Raw genomic sequence first — 20,626 nt, forward strand, 5'->3', positions numbered from 1 at the left:
ATTCACTTTTCTCGGTTCATGACCACGGCTACTGCCGGTGTAGCGCAGCGTCTCGCGACAGCTGCGACGCATCTAGCAAACACTTGCCTGTGGTCGCTGTTTGCACTACGACCACACAACCGTCCGAGGTCTGCCGGTTCGCAGACGGAGTACAACACTTTTCCTTAACTCGGTGATCGCTTACCGTCACAGTCGGAGCTTGGGGTCAAGTGTTTGCTACCGCGAACAAATTATTCGTCAGCAGCCGAACTAGCTTCTACCATGGTATTGGTCCAATCGAGCCCAATCCATTCAGTTTCTAGCATCGGAACCCGAAATGGCCTTTACACGTGCTATCGCTTATTCGCGCTTATTCGAACATTTATCGCTGGTGAAGATATCGTTAACATAAAATCTTTCCCATTCGACGATGATCGTTTATTTGGGAAGGTTTGCATTTCTGTCTCGAGTGTTAAGCGTTCTTTCTTAATTTTATTCGAGAAAAGATTAATAATATTCATAGCCGGGTAACTGTGGGTGGCTAATGCAAAGAAGTGTTTGCACAAACTGAGCCGTATCGTTGATAAATATACACTTTTTCGTGAACATATCTTCAGACGATACGGTTGATGTTCTGGAAACCTGCCGAGCGACGCGAAGAAAGATAAGCTTGAAGTAATACTATTTGAAGTTTTTTAGTTGAATTTTATTAAATTTGATTTTTTTATCAAACTACAATCGAGATTAGTTGAAAGCATGTTAATGATTTTGGTGCAAGCAATAGGCTTGTACAAACGAAACAAACTTGTTTGAAGTTGTTTTTTTCCTTACTTTTATTTATTGTTGATATTTTACTGGTGAATTTTGGCAACGCATAACAAACATTAATATGTTCCTAAATATAATTACTTAGCGTTTCCGTATCATGTTTGCATATCGATAAAGCTTCGCTACGATGTATTTCGCTGTCAAACATTTGCAAATATAACAAACTTTCTTTCCATGCCTAACGGTATGGCTGAACTGTAAACTTTCGTTGCAAAATCGGTTGCAATTTTTTTGTTTTATTTTTGCTTTTTTGCGAACCAACACTCGCGGATGATGCAAAACGAACTCTAAAACAAAACCTCACGACAAGCGACGGCTCCGTTGAGATTAGGGTTTGCCAAAAAACCTGATCGGTGAGTTTTTTTTTGTTTGGTGTTTAGCGCTACTTCATGCTTAGTTTTGGGTGCTCGGTTTGATTGGATGCGTCTAGCTTTCTATCCACCAGAAGGGAAACCATAAAAAAAGAACAGATCACAAAGCAACAACGAAAAAAAATCGGCAAGCGCAAAACTGTGCCAATTCTTCCACTTCCGTTAGCTGTACCCGTTTGCTGCAGCTTCACACGCACACACCTTCCCAAAAAAGGTATCGCGAGCAGTGGGTTGGTGGTTCTATTGCAAATTTTTCATTTTATTTTGCGTTTGCTTTTCTTTTTATTCATCATATTTTTTATCTCTTTTTCCCACTCTTTTCTTTTCGCTTCATCTTTAAATTGTTTGTTTGTTGTTTCGACTACACATCTCGTTGCTATTTTCTATCCCAAGCCGATCACACAAAAATCGCCAGCGCGCCTGATACGCCGCGAAAGTTTTTGGGCGAAATTATTGTGCGACCACAAAGCACCGCCGCCGGCCAAACCACGGCACCACGGATCTCGCAGTAACGGCAAGATCTTGTCGTCTTCCGCGAATTTTCTTTCCACTTTTTCTGCAACCCACCCCCCCGCCTTCTCGTGGAACGTGGAAATTGGAGCCTTCTTCTTTTTTTCTGGGGCCTCTGTGTGATGGCCGATTTTCGGCCAAGAACGGTGATGAATGAAGAAGTGGCAATAACTACAACCAAAAAAAAAAATATCTACCAAACACCGCTCCAGTTTGGGCTTGTTCGGACTAATTTATCCTGCGCCATGGGCGCCTCTAGGCAGCTGACTTTTCAAAAAAAAAGAGGAGGCAGTGCACTAGTGATGGGTTCTCGGAATCGCACCCACGGCTCCGAACCGCTTCCGAGCATACCAACTCCGGCTCCGATTCCGGCTAGGTTAAAACCACGATTCCGCCCGGAGCCGTCCGGAGCCGTCCGGAACCGTCCGGAACCGTCTGGAGCCGCCTAGTCGGCAGCCGGAGCCGTCGGAATCGTCGGAATCGTCCGGAGCCGTCCGGAGCCGCCTAGTCGGCAGCCGGAGCCGTTGGAATCGTCGGAATCGTCGGAGCCGTCCGGAATCGTCCGGAGCCGTCCGGAGCCGTCCGGAGCCGTCCGGAGCCGTCCGGAGCCGTCCGGAGCCGTCCGGAGGCGCTAGTTATTGCTAGCGCTTTTTTTTATTTTTTTTTAAATAAAGATTGCTTTATTTTTTTGATTTTTATCAGATTATATAAAATTTGCGGATAGTGCAATAATCTAGGTTATATCATAGCCAACTAGCGGCTCCGACGGCTCCGGACGGCTCCGGACGATTCCGACGATTCCGACGGCTCCGGCTACCGACTAGGCGGCTCCGGACGGTTCCGGACGGCTTCGGACGGTTCCGAATTCGGAGTACTGCACCTACCTTCCGGAGCCGCTTCCAAAATTTATGGAGTCATTCGGAAGCGATTCCGTTTTTTTGTCGGATTTACCCATCACTACAGTGCACTCGAGCGCTGAAAGTGGCAAACATTGCAAAGAAGAAAAAAAAGATGCCACACACATACGCCGGCACGTGACGCAGTATAGAAAAATTAGTCAAATGAAGAAGCGGATCGAAATGCGGGAGGGAAATTAGAAAGGATCCTTCCATCCTAAGATGATTCGAAAGTTTCGGGTCTGCCGCAAGAAATGGGACAGTACCCCTTAAAAAGTGCCTCCGGGTGACTGATGTAACGGGTTCGGGTAAATGTTTTTTTTTTTCCTTCATCTTGGCTGGGAGCTAGGGAATAAAAATTGCTCACCCAATCTTCCTTGTGCCGTGGATCGAACGAAATTTTGTACGATATAATTTAAATTTACCACGCCCGTACATAATTAAAATCATCGCAAACTTAGCCGGAAAAATCGTGATAAAGGTTGGAAAAAATAACTTTATACAAGACGCAACTGAATTCAAAATCAGTAAGAACAGGATTATTTTTTAATTCTTGTTACAATTTGCTATAAAATAATGACCCATTGGGTGTAGAACTTTAATGTGTTTTTTTCGTCCTACAATAACTAAATACTTTTTCTGCTTATTACCCAGGTTTCAATGGTTAGTATCATGCTACTTTAAAAAAAACACAACCACTTTTCCAGTAATCGACAACCGAAGCAGTGGAGTTGGACGGTTCCTCGCTTCTTGCGCGAATGTCGCTACCGATGGACCATGGCTAATGGTTTGTCGTAGGCCGTTAGTAGGACGGTAGCGAAAGAAGCCGAAAAAAATGCGACACAACACGCACACATAACCTGCAGAACAATGGCAAACTGCAACAACGGTTACAGCGGCCACTGGTGCCACTACTGCCAGGCACGGTAATGAACGCGCACAGTAATCCGGCAGCAATGGCAACGGCAAAGGAAAAAAAAATCATGCATATGCCGCACACGAGCATGACGGTCAGAGTACTCGCATATAGTTTATGTATATAGTGTAATTACACATTGCCCTCTCTTCGGGCATTCTAACCTTCCTACGCCTTTCAAGTCATTCGCCAAAGCTAATTCGAACCAGCTCGTTTCCTACCGATGGCGTGGAGACAAACAAAAAATTACATTCAAATTTAAATTACTCGGCTGTGAAGTAATCACATTTTTTTCTACAACAAACTCTGACCTCTTGAAGATGCTGATTAATGTTAACAGTTAAACCTACACCCAAAGAACTAAGAATAAATTTCTTCTAAATGAAATATTCAAGTAATCGATTTGCTACACTTAAAAACACTATGGTAATTCATTAGCTACGAGAAGACATTATGCTTTGCTTGCTGTAAATGTACATAAAATTGGGACGGCATGCTTTTGGGTTTTGGAATCCTTTTTCCTCGCTCCATCGCACTGCATAAACAAGATTCAAATCAATTAAATGGATGATTGATCCCACAAGGCCAATGGTAGCTAGGCGCAAAACGGAGGCGAGAGTTCACATTTCTAGAGAATATTGCTTTTAAAAACATTTCCAAGAAGCGAACAAAAAAGGATTCCAGGCGCCCGAGAGTTTGTCTGTCTCGGCAAATATTCTGCAGCAAAAACAAATCAATTGTCTATGTTTGGGACTGTAAAGTATCCAGTTGCAAATGTTTGACTAGGTTATGACTAAACTTCATTCGTGTTTAGTATCTTGTACGAAATTTTATTACACCCTCATCAATTTGTTACGCCTATGCAGTAGCTTTAGAGCTCTATAAATGATAGTATAAATGGAAAATAAAAGACGGAAAGTGCACTCGAACAAATCGTCAAATGGAAGATAACTAGTTCGAAACGCATGAAACTCAAGTAAATTGATAAGTATTTCGCAATCAACGAAATACGGACTGTTCTTTTTATGTTTTTGTGTAACGAAACATTGTTAAAACATCCTCACACTTCGATTATTTCACAAGTCGTGTGTATGAAATTGAAAGAAAATTACATTTCAAATTCCATTATAAATTATAATAATTTGATCGTATTTAACCAACTTAAAACACCGTAACAAAATACAACATTTAGCTAAAACAATCGACACATAATAATCAAAATAATAGAAACTAAGCAAAACACGACTTAAAATGTAAAAAAATGCAATTCAAACAGGAATTTCGTAACAAGAATTTCACAATAAATGTAACAAAACTTAAAAAAAAATATGCTCCCTCAGTAGCAGCAACAACAAAAAAACCTTTTCTGATAAGGACAATACCTCCATGGAAGAATAACTCATACTCCGTGCTCAATAGTCAAATGTTCACGATCACGTTTTGGGTTGGATTATCGACCTTTGGCCTTTTGGGGAATGTTTACGCCAAAAGAAAAAAAGAGCAAACTAAAAAAATACATTTCACAACCTGACGTTAAAGCTAATCAATGAATATTACTGCCACTGCCTTTTCCTTTCTCTACATCCGAAGGTTGAAACGCGATCCTCAGTTCCCAGCGAACCATCTGGGCGGTATGGTCAAGATCATGAAAGCTACTGTAGCACAAAATCTTTCCAGCAGATTGTTGCTGTAAATAATGGCCACCATCTAATAAATCATAACCGCTCGAACGAAACATCGAGACAATTCCAAATGTTTGTTTGATTTCGTTTTGTTACAAAACCATGGTTCGCCTACATCTAGTCGGTTCCAGATGATGGTTCGTATGGGTTCATGAACTTCTAATCACTGCATGACAGCTTCACATAAACAAAATTTGATAAGTTTGTACCTCCCAAACACAGAACGATGACGTCTGTGCTTGGGTGCAGTTGTCCGAATGGTGGAAAGTGCAATGCTTAATACTTCATTTAAATACAATAATTGTCATTAATAGATATTCGGTGGAGCGCCGATTATCCGGGTACCTTTTATCCGGCTGTCTCATGATCCGTGCAGCTTCATATCGAATCCGGCCATGTTTATTTGCAATTCATGGGATCTGAGATGCGTTCTTTCGTGCTTTCCAAGGAACAGGACGTACACACATGTGTACACTGTGTATAAGAGTAGTATATTTCTGGAAAAAATACTAATGTTCATACCATATTTTCATTGGCCCAAACTTGGGAGAAGGATCCGGATGTAATTCTACTTCGTTCTTAGTATAATATTTTACCAGAGATTATGGCTGTTGCTCAATATGAGGAGAATGATTCTGAAGAAATTGAAGGATTGTATAAACCAGGGGACTCCAAACTACGCATGCGGCCCGCGAGGCCCTCCCGAGAGATCCCGAGATTGGACCTCACCTGTGGCTATTCCACTCAAAGCGGCCCGCCATCTAAAATGTTTGAAGGCCCCTGGTATAAACTAACGATTGGAAGGATCTTCAAAAACTAGCATGTTTCGAACATTTAGGCGAGAAAAGGGTAGAAGAATTGATACTAATAGATCCTAATTAGCCTGTATACGAATTCAAAAGCGACACAGTTATTATTATAAAAACAAGATGCAATACGGACGATGAATATAGTTCAGAATGAGAAAATGGTTATCAGAAAAACCCCTAAAGATTTCAACACTGCAAAATCGTATGCTGATGAGTTGTTAGAATTCATGGACAGCAAGGGATTTTGTTACAACAATAATTTAGCCGTAAGAAAAATAGAACATCTGTCAACCAAACCTTGTGAAAAGTTTAACCGTGTTGTTCGATTATCCGGCCACCATTGCGTCCCAACATGACCGGATAATCGGCGCTCTACTATATTGCGATTTAGCACGTCGTGAAAGTTTTTAACAGACCTTTACTAATGTACAACTGACACGGTTATCAACCAACTAAGCGGTAAAGATAACGTCTATTTAATCTTATGGAAGACAGGCACAAAGTTGAGATAATTTTATCATTAGTTATTTTGGTGTCAAATAATAACAAGAATTAGGAATACAAAATGTGAAATGTGAAATGTATGATCGAATCGAAAAAATATTGTTTTTTTTTACTTTTTGCAAACACATGTCAGCTAAAACTTTGCAATCAAGCAACAGATCAAAGAAGTAACCTGCATTCACGTTTTCAGCACTCCAGTTGCAATATTGGCGTTATCAGCTGGCCCCGGTGTTTAGGTTGTCCCCGTTTTCTATCTACCAAAGTAAATACCGCACCAACCAAACTTTACGGCACTGGACACCAAATGATAACGACTACGCTGCTTCAAGTGAATATTCTTACACATGTTCGCTTGGTGATAAGAGTAACCGCCGTGTGGCCGTTAACAGATTTTACCGAGAAAACCTAACCCAACCGAAGCGCATTTACCGCATGACGCATATTTCTGTGATTAATTTTATGATTTCACGATGCCCGGAAAAGATTCAAACAAGTTCTCGAATATGATGGACCATAGAGATAGAAGATTCTTCGAAACAAAACTAAGTAAGGAACAGCTATGACTAAAACCTGTAGTTACGTGTCATTCCTTTTAAGCATGAGTTGCCATTATTAAACCCTTCATAGGTTCAAAGATAATAGTGTAATTTTTTTGTTGTTGATCTTTATTTATTTAAAACGCATGAATTAAAACTCTGCTACTATTTTCTTTACGTCCATTTAATCCACCCCGGAACCGTACGCACATTATGTTTGGCACACGCGTTTTGAGTCGAATTTCCAATTTGTGCTTAACTAAACTATTTATTGATTTATTTTTCGCGTACAGGAAAGAGAAAAAAAATCCCCCCACAAATTCGGTACAATAAAGCAACAAAAAGTATCAAGGTGACAAAAAGGCCCATCGGCCAGCAAACAAACAATCGAATGCAAAAACAAACAAAGAATGATTGCGAACAAAACAAAAAAATAACCATTGTCAGCAGCGTGTACTACATTTGCTATGCAGAAGGAAAAAGAGGGTAAAAAAAATTAATTATCAATCTATGAATAACTTAAAAAGTGCAAAATCAACACCTAACCTCCCATCTGCATGGTCATGCAGAAAAAGTGCATTGGATGCATCTTTACTGGTACATTGTTTTTCTGTTTATTGGACAAATTTTGGATAAACATTTGAAAAGGAAAAAAATATATACCTAAAACCAAAGTTCAAGTAGCATTCAACCTGAACAAAAACAATAATTTAAAAAAAGCGACCTAAAAACAAATAACATAACAAAGCATTTGGTAAATTACAAGCTTTTTTTTGTTTGCTTTTTGCATACCGGATGTTGCCATGTATCGTTTATGCACTCGGTGACAGAAATTATTATTGTCCGTGTGAATTAGTGCGCAAATTAGTAGAAAACATCAAACATAAAAACATTCATGGTGTTTGTTTAAAACAAATTCATTCTCTTTTAATTAATCTAACTTTTTGGAAAAATGTACCGCTAGTAAAGAATTTTTGTTCTTTGTTCGGTAACATTAAGTAATCTTTTTTTTTGGAGCGCGTTATCCTTATCTTATACATGTGCGTTTAATAAATGTTTGTTACTTCATCGAAAACTATGTGACGATCGGATATTAAAGTTGCACTAGCCGACACCTTGTTAATGCCCGCCACCGGAATACCTTCTCAAGCCTTCTACGCGTACCGGAGGGAGTCACATTGACTCAGGGTCACCCCGGGGGGGGGGGGGGTAGGCCTATTGTCGACTGGCTAATGCGCCTATCCCCACCAGCTGTTTTGGGGCCAACCGCACTACTTCATCCGCGTGTGTCTGTGTGTTGGCGCGGGTTTTTGCAGATTTGTTTGCGCCGTCGACCATGTTTCCCGTACGCAGTGCAGTTCGGGTCTAGTTCAAACTTTTCAAAACCATCGAACGAGCTAAATCAATTCCACCCCAAGGTTGACCTCACTCAACCTGCACCACCGATCCCTCCCTCCCAGTGCATCGGGGCTCACCCGCCAAGGAGAGAACGAGAGTTAAGGGGGGGGGGGGGGGGGGGGGGGGGGGAGAAGCGTGATCGTGAGTGAATGGCCACAACACAACAAAATGCCACCATCATATTCTCCACTAAACAACAAAGTTTTGTTAACCATCCAAATTGTGGCCCGTCCAAACTGTGTCGCAGGGTTCGCGGTTTAGCTCACGATGCCCGTCACGAGTGTACCAAGCGGCCACTGACGAACAGACGCACCTTGCGTATGTGCGAATTCTACCTTCACATGTGCACTTGATCGCACCCTTTCAGCGGTCATTGGTGGTTGCGTTTTAAGCGTGCGGACGGGTAAAGTGGTTCAAAAACCGACGTAATTGATTGGACGTTTTTTTTTACCAGGCGGAAATTACCATCACCGCTTTACGGTGATGATTATAAAACACAGCGACAGCGGATTGAGCGTAACGTAACGTTCTGCAACGGGTGTAGTTCAATCAAAATGCGTACTAGCTGGCTGCAGGATTTGAAAAATCTTACATAAAGTGAAGAAAAAATAGAGAAACAAAAGACACCACAAAAATGGCTTGTAAGATTGAAATAATAATAGTGGTATGTGCATTGAAATGCTTCTAACCTACGCACGTTCATTTCAAACGAACCATCCGGTTTTAGGTGAACACATTCACACATGAGATTGTATGAATAATAATAAACCAACATGAAAGCCGTTCGCTATGGTGGTAGGTTTTACTTTCAAAAATAGCAATTGATCGAACAGTGAAACATTCTTTATTATTATTATTATTATTATTATTATTATTATGGCTGTGTATTAAGCAAGGTCATTAATCGTTCAAGAATTCGATGTCAGGAGAAATAGAATGATTTTTCCTCGATTTAGATGTTCAACCGATTTCCATTTAACTTCTGCATATAATAATAGCACGTAGTAGTAGTATCTAGACATTTTTCTCCTAAAAACATTGGCTCTATTATTAAAGCTTTTATTAATAAAACTCACAAAGCGATCGTTTGATCGATCGCATAGCTTATCTGCTTCGGATTTTAAAACAAACTTTGTACGAAGGAATTTAAAATAGTTCTGTACTATACAAAAGAGTTAGCACACTTACCGTGTAAATTAACGGTGCAGGTCGTATTGTTGCCCCGATCGAGGACCACCACACTTGTGGCGGCCATGATCGATTTGTTGTACTGGAATTTTTCCTTTTTCTTTCGCTTGCCCTGGTCACACATGTACACTGCTGCACGTTTACGGTGGTCACGTGAAAAACGGTGGGACTATCAATCCCGTTGGGGGAGGCTACCACAGCCTAACCACCTGCACCACCACGACGGAAAACGGAAACCCGGAGTCTAAGTAGTCTTTCGCCCTCCACAAAAAGGGATGGGCACGGGGGTGGGTGGGGGCGATTGGCCCGGAACCGTTGAACGAAAATAAAGGCACAAAACTATGGACGGACAAAAACTTGTGCGCGTGGGGAAGAAAATTTGTAGCCCCACACTGGCTACAGAAATACAATTTCCTGGAAGGATGTTTCCCCCCTGAACTGGTAATCGGGTGCACTTTCACTTTTTTCACCCTTTTGCTCAAACGGGGTTTTTCTCACACATACACACATACACACACACACTCACACAATGCGCTTTTCGATCGATGACACTTTTCTATTGGAGTGGAAGTAGAAAACGGAATAGATGTTTAAGAAGGAGAGAGAGAAGAAAAAATACATCAAAACACAATTGTTGAGTAAGCAGATTCCTTTTTTTTTGGGGAAAGGGAGGGGGGGGTGTTACTAGCCGCCTTTGTCCTTTGCAATTTTTTTTTCCATACCACCTTCTTAAAGCAATTAAAATCCAAATCCTTTTTGCGTTTCCGTTTTCTACCCGACCTGTTTCACTTTTCTTCCGGTCGGGTGCGAGAATTTGATTCTGTATTGTAAATCACGCTCCCGTGTTGGATGCGGCGGAAACTCCAAGGCACACTTTACCGGCTTTTGGGATCGCGTTTCCATTTGCTACCCCATACACGTTTCCTCATCCCAGTATACACACACACACACACAACCCCGAACGTGGGGAAAGAGGTGAAAATTAAAAGAAAAGCGTAGCAAAAGAAAAGATGCGCTCCCACCCAGAGCGGCGAGAAGAAGGTAAACTCCGTTACTAGGGAACCTCCATCCTCCAAGGGAAAACCGGGGAGTCCCTTTTTTTAAATTTAGTCCTCGCTGTCGTTGGGATCGACGGTAAGACGGTGGATTTTCTTGGCCAGATTGAAGCATTTTTTTACATTATCTTAACTCGCTGATGAATCGGATCCTTTGCTGTACCTACCACCTTTGTTGGCGGAAACGAAATTCGATTAAGCTTTTTTTGCGGGCTTATTTTTTCTCCGGTTAAGCGAAAAAACAAATGGAAACTAATTTACTAGAAGTACACTACAGCAAACCGGTTAGGGGTGGTTCATTTGAATAGGAGGATGAACGATTTTTTTATTATTTTCAAATACTTTAAGGCGACAACAGAAAAGCATTTCATTGTGTTATGGAAAAACATAATCAAGGGGCGCTCTATTAAATAGCTAAATCGAACAAAAACGGTAAGTTCCAGTAGAAAGATCTCTCAACTGCAAGGACATCAGTAGCTAGAAAAACAGTTGATTTTCACTATGACAAAACAAGCCCCTTTTTCGAATTTCGGAAAACGTGTCTTTCGCCTGAGTTCACGCAAAAAAATCTAACCTACAGCACACACACACACGCACACGCGTAGAATAAAAATCAGTCTTCTACTCTAAACGGTAGTGACGGGAAGAAAAAAAAGCCAAAAGCCAGAAAACTCCTTCATTTCTCCCCACATTACACTTTTCCACTAAGGAAGCGGGAGAACTGGCAATAGGTATTTTGCCGCAGAACGCGCACTTGGCTTCCTTTACGACAACGGCACGGCAGTGGGTACATACACACCAGAAACACGCACACGGTCACGAGCGGAGCTACACTAAATGTACGTCTGCACCGGAACACGAAACCGTTTGAAATGAATGGCAGCTTTGGAGGAGAAGCGCCAACAGCCCAACATCATATAGCGGGCCCGCACCATCAGTGTATTGTGAGACGCGTTTCATCCAATTCCATTCAAGTGGGAACAAAAAAAAATGCGCTGCACGTTGGCGAGAACGTAGAAATGAATGGGGAGAGCAGAAATCGCTCCAACATTATGTTCGTACCGTGAGCATCGGTTAAAGCGTTAAGATGAGAGCATACGTGGTGGAGCTTTTACTATATCAGCGTGACTCCCAATGGCAGGGTTTGAAGAACTATTATGAATTGGGCTGTTTTAACTTAAATTTTTAATTTTATAAAACAAAAATCGAATACTCGAAAGAAAGAAACCTCAATTAATTCCATTTCCAATTCCAGCTCAATTTTGTTTATAAGGAGTAGGAAACATTTCTTAAGGAAAATTAAAGACCAGTAGCTAGAGTATAAGATCTAATTATTCGGCTTGAACTAAATCAAATAGATGTAAATTAAACATATCCTGCTGGTACATTCGGAACAGAACGTTTACCGATGGTAAATGGCAAAACCAAATTGACAGAAAGACGAAATTGAATTCACTTCGTCTACCAAGCTCTTAAAAACTGATCCAGAATAAAGTGTAAGACATTAGCCCTAAGACACTAATATGATCCAAGAGGCGACTTTTAAATTTTTATTAATATTAATGCAACAAATCTCGTTTATCCGGGGCCGGATTAATCGACGGGTAGAATATCCATGAGTCTACAAAACGACACAACCATTTTGAATTGTTGTTAAAAAATTATCGGGTTTTTGGAATTATGAGTCGAATAAATATCTATCTAGCCTGTATTCAGATGATTCCCATGATTGCCACCAGACCGTATCAACCGACTTCGTGTGATGAGCCATAGTTCAATTCGTGTAAGTCCTTGCTGATGGCCCCACGGTATTGCTGAGGATCTGTATTTAAATAAAATAATAACTTTAAGCCAAAGACTTTTGTATAATCATGGCCAAATTAAAAAAGTTCTGTGGATTGTAATCGTCAAATGCGTACAAACACAGAACATCTTGTATGCGATACTGACCCTTATTACGAATGATGTACATAGATGTTTTTTTTAATATTCAATACACAAGAATCTTAACATACATACCTTCTCTATAATTTAAAAGTACATGTACGGAGCTACAAAGGATCGGTTATCATTATAAAGGACAATAAGGAATCTACCGTATAAGCTTTGTCGCGATAAGCTACTCCTCCGACTTCGTGCTTCGATGCTTCGAGCGAACGTGTATATTTAGATTGCGCTTGTATGTATAGAACCGCGTACACCCGGCATAAGGACACTCGTACACTTCCTGCACATCTTCCGCCAGATGTACCTGCGCATGGGCCTTCAGATTACGTTTCGTGCGTAATAATTTATTACACTCCTCACATCGAAATTGTTTTGCATGTTCGAGCCGCTGATGTGTGACCAATTCCAGCCAACGGACAAACATTATCGAACAATTAGTACACTTGTAGCTATTGCGTTGGCACCGGTGGTCTCGCATCGACTTGAGATTAATGAAACCTTGTCCGCAAGGTTCACACTTATGGGGATACTGACCAGTATGGTGGATCATGTGCTGTTTCAATTGAAGCTTACGCCAGAATCGTTCACTGCACAAATCACACACGTACTGTTTCCCGAGTGTGTGTTTCACATTGTAATGACGCTTCATTGCGTGCTTCCTGGCGAACTGCATCGTACAGTTTGGATGCTCACAGTTCCATACTTTCGGACTGGATGCACTGCTTCGTTCGAGATGCTTCGTCTGCATGTGTCGTAGCAAGTGCGACCGATTAGTAAATGTTTTACAGCAGTTTTTCTCCTGACAAGGATATGTGTACACTCCTGCATGCAAAAACTGGTGCCGATCGTAATCATCGCGTCGTCTAAAGGTTTTTGTACATGTGTCGCACTTGTTGGTTCTTTGCCTAGGAACCGCACTGAGTGGTTGCATATTCAACATACTATTCTCTTCCATCTTGTTATTCCGTCTCCTTGGAAAAAACTTTATGTTATTGAGAGATCTATAAGTTTATATAGGTTTTAAGCAAAACAAATTACTGTGTTTTTATGCACCACTAGCAGGAACTACTGCGCTGGATGTTTGCCAAGCAAACTGGTTCGCTTCTTCAATGACAACAACTGACAAAACTGACAGTATTTTAGTGGAAAAAATATCCCGCCCAAGGTTATTAAGGGGCAGCTGCCGCCCTCAATTGACAAAAAGCCTAAAATTTTGACCATTATTTCTTGGAATAATACTCGATGCTCCTGAAAACAATGCGAAAGATGCCCAAAATTATAAAAATTGAACATTTGCATGAACGACGGTTTTCCAAACCGTTGAATTTTAAGCGAATTGCTTCTTGGGTCCTTTTCCAACTAGCCAAATCAATACGCTTTCTCGCTCTGACTAACTATCAATCAAACCTGCAAAAGCGAGAAAGCATGTTAATTTGTCTACTTGGATTAGGGTTTATTGCCAAAAAATATGAGAGAATAATTATTCCTCTCTTTCTCATGATTTCAAGTGGCTTCACTAACACTATGCCAAAAGAATGTGATGCTTAGGCATCGGTGTAGCAAAGGACGGTGTAAACTTTGTACAAAATTGTGGAAATGTAGTATAAGAGAATTTGGCTAAAGTCTGAAACACGACCCCCCCCCCACTCACGGGCACTCATTTGAGTGATTTTTTTTCGGGCTAAAGTCTGAAACACGACCCCCCCCACTCACGGGCACTCATTTGAGTGACTTTTTTTCGTGCAGGGTGGTTCGAAATCGGTTGCGTGTTTTTTAATTATGTTTCGAGACACAGACACCTGAGGGCATGGCCGTCGAAGAAGAAAATGTAGCAATTGGTGCCATCTATCGACCACAGGTCAAAGATTGGCGATCCGTTGGAGCTTTCGCGAATAGCTCCGGCCACAGACATGGTAGCGATTAGTGGTGCATGGACGAAATCTAGCCACAAGTGCCATCTAGCCATGGCCAGAAGAAAGTGTGGCGATATCTTGGATACCGGCGGAGCTATGGGGCAAAGTTGGGCCAAAAATGAGGAAAATTTTACGGTTTCACAAACAGCGTATGGAACTTGGTTCCTCGATGAATAAATCACTTTTCACTATGCGAAAACCTCTTTACAATTTAATAGTAATTGTAAAAAAAAATCAAATTCAGGCCACATTGCATAGTCTCCGAACCACCCTGTACGAAAAATTGACACGCAGATGAGTGACCGTGAGTGGGGGGGGTCGTGTTTCAGACTTTAGCCGAGAATTTAAAATAAATCAAATTTACATTGTTATGGTCATCGAAAACTCAGAAATATTTATTTTTTGTTAATATTTCATTTCAATATCGATGAATGATTTACTTCAAATTAGTGAGATATGATTTTTTGTTCTCTTTAATATACTGTAACATGTACAGCAAAACGACCAGATTCATGTCTTAAAATTGTCTTAAAACAAACCAACCAGTTTTTACATCGACTGTTTTTATTTACTAGAGCATCGCCTCAGCCAGTGAGAGCGATTCAATCTCACTTCTTCAATGCAGTGAGCTTGGCTAACCTTGAATGAGAACGCGCTATGCCAAGACGAGTTGAATTATGAGCACCGGCATGCTCAACAACATAACAGAAGTGGCGCCAAGATAACATAATTATATTTAACTAGTGTCTGACTAAGGTGGCTGTTCTTGTCCAGGTTTTTGGGATGGGTTTCGTGGTGTTGTATGGTCTAATACAGTAGCACGTTAATCGTCAGCTTATATATCCTATCTCGTGTGCAAATGTTTAGTGTGGATCGATCATAAGCTGTGCGGGAGCAAGTTTATATTTTAACATCACCGTGGTAGTAGATCGCAACGCACCGTATTTGGAAAGTGATCGAATGTAAATAAGTTTGGCGGAAAACACATCCAGGTTTCATTTCACGATCGTGTAACAATGTGCTGGAAATGAGGGCAATGTTATTAGGGAAGTGATATCGAAGTATGACGACACTATTTATTGACGGAGAATGAGCAGTAAAAACGAAGCTTGAAAGTGTCTATTTTTGGGTGTATTAGTTGAATCGTTTTGTTTTCGTCGTTTTTGCTATTCCAAACCATTGAATGCTTGAACCAGTGATGTCAAACTCAAACTGACTCGTGGGACGTTTTGTATGTTGAATTTTTCTGCAATCCTGTAGTGATGGGTAAAATGCTATTTTGGTCAGAGTTGAAGTGGTTCTATTCCGTTGAACTATGAAGTATATTTTAGATGAACTCAGCATTTAAAATGATGTGTAGGATAATTTTCATTTCCGATAATTGGTTATTAACAGATAAACCTGTATTTCAAAAAAATGGTTGGATTTATATAAAAATCCGAATAAAGAGGCAATTCTACACACATTTAAAAGTGACTTAATATTTGCAAGAACATCTTAGCTTTCACCGGAACTGGTGCAGGATATTGTAGGGCGTAGACTTCGGCCCCAGGTGGTGTTAATCTGAAGACGTTTTTTGTAGCCCTCTAAAGTGCGTTCTAGTTACCCGCGCGATGTATATGGATCAAGTGTTATTAAAGCTGCGCCACCGAATAGGTGTCCAGGAGCTACATCAGCCACGACTTAGTAGCTTGTGTGTATACTTAGCATTCTGCAGCGCTGTACTACCTCATAATGCCTTAGTTCTAGCTACGCCTAATCTAAGCACATCGGTAAGCATTGAGAAGGTAAGCATTTACAACATCAAAATCTTAAAGAAATAGATATCCTACTTCACCAAACATATCATCCTTCTTTTATTGTTTCCACGGTTGCGGTTGTTTGCCGGAAATATGTTCTTTTGGAAGTACTTATTATTTTCATTTCTAATTAGGTATGTCAACTAGTCCCTGTCAACGGATTCCCCAATAAATTTATATTTGTTACATACACATATTCATCAGAGGACATCTTAACAAATGCCATTGTTGCCAGTTGCCATGCTAGAGGCTCGGTCCAGTAGTAAATTAAAACCTTTCCGAACGACTTGTTGAATTCGGTATCATTACTAAAACTGATATTTTACCAGTTTTGAAAAAGAGTGATGTACTAGAAATGGTTTGGAAAAAAATTGAAAAATAAACTTCCTTTTTAAAATGGAAATACAAAACATAGATTTGTTGAAACAATTATTGGATGTAACTGCATAGTAAAATAAAAGAAAAAAAGATCTAGCGCTTTTAAGGGCCTAAAAGCGCTAGACAGCTCCCCGGAAGCGAAAAAAGTCTAGTAGAAAAAGTGTAAAAACTTGCAGCTCAAATGACCGATCTATCTCTAGGATCGATCATTTCTCTATATCTCTAGAATCAACAAGTTAGGTTTTTTCTGCGAATCAATTATTATTTATTTAGAAATCATTTACATTTTGTACGTAAATTATCATATCCCTAACCCTAATCTTACCACTTTTCTCCTCCAACTTAAGCCGGTCGAAAAATTATTGTCTTTGGATTTGGCGTTCGATGGCAGTAGCGGATCACTAACGAGTGCAAATCAAATAAAACGTTCTGCCAAGGAAACAGGAACAATCGCATCATCCTCTCTGTCGCCAAACGACGGTTCTGGTCATGGCGACGAGATCGAATATGACAGAGTCGATGAAGGCGAACATGGTGATGAACACAACAACGTACGGTTTCACGTTTCCCATGTCGATTTTTACCGCGTTGAAATTCCGTTCGTAATTGGTGTCTGGATTCTGTCTGCCACTTTAGCAAAGATTGGTAAGTATTGTTAAGGTTTAGTATCAGTTATTAGGTAAGCTTGTCTTAAAGTTCAAGTTTTAAGAAAAAGTGTAGCTATAATTTTAACGGAATTGAATAATTTACTGGAAACTGTTGATTTACTTCATTTTTACAATGTATTGTTTTATCTTAACGCCGTACTAGTTACCCAACTAGCATAAAAACATTTTTCTGTTTACTAGTCCGATCAGGCTTAGAGAACGAAAGTGTTGTTTAATGATCCTCACCACATATCTGGAGCCAAAGCATTGAAGCAATTCAAAAAAAGGCTACATAATTTGCTATCAGGCTATCCTACCCTGGAGACCCAACGACCTATACCCAGATTATCCGACACGATATCTACTTTTAGGACTCCATCCGTTGAAGTTCTGTTCGACAACTCAGTGCCTGTCCGTGGACGGTTTGATCGGCAATGAAAAGAGACATACTAGCTATCCTAAGCTCCATGAATTTCTTTGCGTCGTTTAGGAGCCTAGGACAGCGTGAAGTAAATGTATTGTGTTCCGTTTTTTAACGAATTATACCATGCATATATTTGGTATTTCTTCTTCTGCGTTTCGTTAGCATCTATACAAGGGTCCATCCATTGTTAAACTCATCTCATTAGCTCCCATGTAATTCTACTAGATAATATTTAACATACTATTAATTAGGCATTAAGTAAAAGTATTAAGTATTAACTAAAGAGTTTTGAAATTTAACGAGTCTTTGTGTCCTTCTCAGTGTTCTACTTGATACCCAAGCTGAGTGGCATTTTCCCAGAATCTTGTGTGCTGCTCGTGATCGGTGTCCTAGTCGGTGGAATGTTGCGACATGCAGCAAATCTGCACGGACCGTCCCTGACACCGAACACGTTTTTCTTCTACATGCTCCCGCCGATCATCCTAAATGCCGGGTACCTCATACCGAATCGCAAGTTCTTCGAAAACATTACAACCATTCTTCTGATGGGTGTGATTGGTACGCTATTTAATATCGCCACCATTGGTAGCTCGCTTTGGGCTTGCGGTCAGGCCGGCATCTTCGGCATTGACATACCGTTCCTGCACATTTTCCTCTTCTCTTCGCTGATCGCAGCCGTCAATCCGGTGGCGGTTCTCACTGTCTTTGAGGACATACAAGTCAACGAGGTACTACAGATCGTAGTGTTCGGTGAATTGCTACTTAACTATGCTGTCACTGTACGTATTCTTATCGATAGCAGCATGGGAGAGGGCGTAAACTAACAAGACTTTTACTTTCCACTCTCAGATCGTAATGTACCACATGTTCCAAGTGTATAACGAAATTGGTGTTGACGAAATCATAACCGTTGACATAGCGGCCGGTGTTGGGTCTTTCTTTGTCGATGTACTAGGCGGTTCGTTTATCGGTGAGTGTTCAAACTTTGTTCACTACGGTTACAGCAGTAAATACTTAGCATGTATCCAGCCATTACTAGACTGTTTTCGTTTTACAGGTATTACATGGGGCTTCCTGGCTGGATTGATAACACGGTGCACTGATAAAGTGCGAGTCGTCGAGCCGATCTTCATCTTTGCGATGGCTTATATGGCGTACTTGAATGCGGAAATTTTTCACATGAGCGGTATCCTCGCGTAAGTTGGAGATACAAATCAATTGTAAATCAGTAGTTCTGATACCGATAAGATATATTATATATGTTGAGATGAGATATCCTGCATGCTTATGTTTTGTATTATAAAAATGATTGTATTTCTGTTCTTCCTATATCTTCAGCATCACTTTCTGTGGATTAACGGTGAAAAACTACGTTGAGCAGAATGTGTCGGAGAAATCACGCACTACCATTGAGTATACATTGAAAATATTGTCCTTCTCGGCGGAAACGATTATCTTCATGTTCCTTGGTGTGGTCACCGTTAGTTATGAGCATGAGTGGAACACTTGGTTCGTTTTGCTGACCATAATCTTCTGTTTTGTGTATAGAATTTTAGGTACGTATTGATCGACTCTTAAGCACGTGATATCGGTTATTAATATTTCATTTTTGTTCACAGGTGTTTTGATATTGTCAGCGTTATCAAATGCTTTTAGAGTTCAGAAGCTAACTAAGGTAGATCAATTTGTCATGTCTTACGGAGGTAATGAAGCATGTCGGTTGGTGAATGGTGCACTTTTAATAATAATATCCAATGTCGTTTCAGGCCTTCGAGGAGCTGTTGCGTTCGCTTTAGTGCTACTGGTGGACGAGGATCGCATTCCGCTGCAGCCAATGTTCTTGACGACGACGATTGCGGTCGTTTTCTTTACAGTGTTTCTGCAAGGTACCACCATTAAACCGCTAGTCAAAATACTGGATAATAAGCATTTGAACCAGCACAAACCAACCATGGAAGAAAATAGTCACGAACTGGAGATGGTGTAGTTGTGTAATAGATAAATGTTATCTTGATGCCCGGTCGGCCCGGTTGTGTATGAGGTTACGGCCGGTTCCATACAATTGGACTATTACAATTTCCCGTTTGGACAGTTCATCAGTAGCAAGGACTTACTATTTGACTACGTTGTAAAAATAAGTTTAGAATATGGCCTGGCTGTATCTTACGAGAAAACCGTTTTGATAATGTAAGGTGCGTATAGATCTGAGCTTTATAACCGTTTTTTTGCAATGTATTGTAACATATAGATTTATCGAGTTTAATTAAACAGAAAAAATACTAATATTATAATATGGCGTGAAAATGCAGGTGAACACTTGAGAGGGTAAAGTGCCTGGAGCATGGTTAATACGTATGACTCCAAATTGTGTGCTGGCTGTAGCATTGAATCAAGAACATTAATAGTATCTCCTAGCAGTCAGTTATGCAACGCGTCAAATGTGTTCAACATGTATTATCTATCACTAACACTGCCATGCCGATTTTGGGGTATGATCACGCGTGAATAAATACTTAATGTGTGGGAATTAAAAAAAAATATATTGAAGATTACGGGACTCGTCGCACTCGTATTTATTTCTGTTTCTTTGATTCTAAACGAACGCCATGAAAATTGATTACTTTCCATAAGAACCATATACTTCTAAATATTTCATACAATCTTTTTAAATTAAATTAGATTGCTTTATATACTTATTTGTTATTATATTGTAGTCACTCCCGAGATAGTTATTTTTAGTTTGTCGTTTGTTTTTATAATGTCTTATAGAAACTTTGATCCCAAAGGAATTCTTTCGTCTCTATTCGTCGTTCGTACTACAAAATTTCCTGCGTTGTAAAATTTAA

At 40.3% G+C, this 20,626-nt stretch overlaps 3 protein-coding genes across 6 annotated transcripts in view; 1 reads left to right on the forward strand and 2 right to left on the reverse strand.

Moving 5' to 3' along the window:
* Window positions 1-11,600, reverse strand: part of LOC125765599 (uncharacterized) — a 40,062-nt gene extending 28,462 nt beyond the window's left edge. The window contains exons 1-2 of one of the 3 annotated variants that reach the window (XM_049430928.1): window positions 11,472-11,600; window positions 9,618-10,173 (exon numbers count right to left, since the gene is read on the reverse strand). In XM_049430928.1, the coding sequence (XP_049286885.1) occupies window positions 9,618-9,741 (124 nt within the window). In that variant the 5' untranslated portion in view covers window positions 9,742-10,173; window positions 11,472-11,600. Of the gene's footprint in view, window positions 1-9,617; window positions 10,174-11,367 lie in introns of all 3 variants that reach the window. The other 2 variants (XM_049430927.1, XM_049430926.1) reach the window with 2 other exon arrangements.
* A 603-nt stretch (window positions 11,601-12,203) lies between these two features.
* Window positions 12,204-13,689, reverse strand: LOC125765602 (zinc finger protein 726-like). Its single transcript, XM_049430930.1, has 2 exons — window positions 13,658-13,689; window positions 12,204-13,590 (listed from the first exon to the last, which is right to left on the reverse strand). Exon 2 carries the CDS (start codon window positions 13,572-13,574, stop codon window positions 12,792-12,794), a length of 783 nt encoding a protein of 260 aa, XP_049286887.1. The 5' UTR covers window positions 13,575-13,590; window positions 13,658-13,689; the 3' UTR covers window positions 12,204-12,791.
* Window positions 13,690-16,929: 3,240 nt separating this feature from the next.
* Window positions 16,930-20,510, forward strand: LOC125765589 (sodium/hydrogen exchanger 3-like). 2 transcript variants are annotated; one of them, XM_049430902.1, is made up of 6 exons: window positions 16,930-17,354; window positions 18,102-18,559; window positions 18,630-18,976; window positions 19,119-19,336; window positions 19,400-19,483; window positions 19,547-20,510. In XM_049430902.1, exons 2-6 carry the CDS (start codon window positions 18,182-18,184, stop codon window positions 19,765-19,767), a joined length of 1,248 nt encoding a protein of 415 aa, XP_049286859.1. In that variant the 5' UTR covers window positions 16,930-17,354; window positions 18,102-18,181; the 3' UTR covers window positions 19,768-20,510. The 2 variants fall into 2 exon arrangements, with proteins under 2 accessions (XP_049286859.1, XP_049286858.1); XM_049430901.1 differs by lacking the exon at window positions 16,930-17,354 and having other exon boundaries at window positions 17,524-18,559; window positions 18,630-18,750; window positions 18,838-18,976.
* Window positions 20,511-20,626: the final 116 nt, after the last annotated feature.

Source organism: Anopheles funestus, chromosome 2RL (genome assembly GCF_943734845.2).
Source record: "Anopheles funestus chromosome 2RL, idAnoFuneDA-416_04, whole genome shotgun sequence".
In the NCBI taxonomy this organism is placed as follows: Eukaryota; Metazoa; Arthropoda; class Insecta; order Diptera; family Culicidae; genus Anopheles; species Anopheles funestus.

Bases quoted from the DNA above. Each gene is read 5' to 3' on its own strand.
- LOC125765602 (XM_049430930.1), bottom strand. From the start codon at position 13,574: ATGGAAGAGAATAGTATGTTGAATATGCAACCACTCAGTGCGGTTCCT.
- LOC125765589 (XM_049430902.1), top strand. From the start codon at position 18,182: ATGTTGCGACATGCAGCAAATCTGCACGGACCGTCCCTGACACCGAAC. The intron at 18,560-18,629 runs GTACGTATTCTT...TTCCACTCTCAG, and splicing joins TACTTAACTATGCTGTCACT to ATCGTAATGTACCACATGTT. The intron at 19,337-19,399 runs GTACGTATTGAT...TTTTGTTCACAG, and splicing joins TTTTGTGTATAGAATTTTAG to GTGTTTTGATATTGTCAGCG.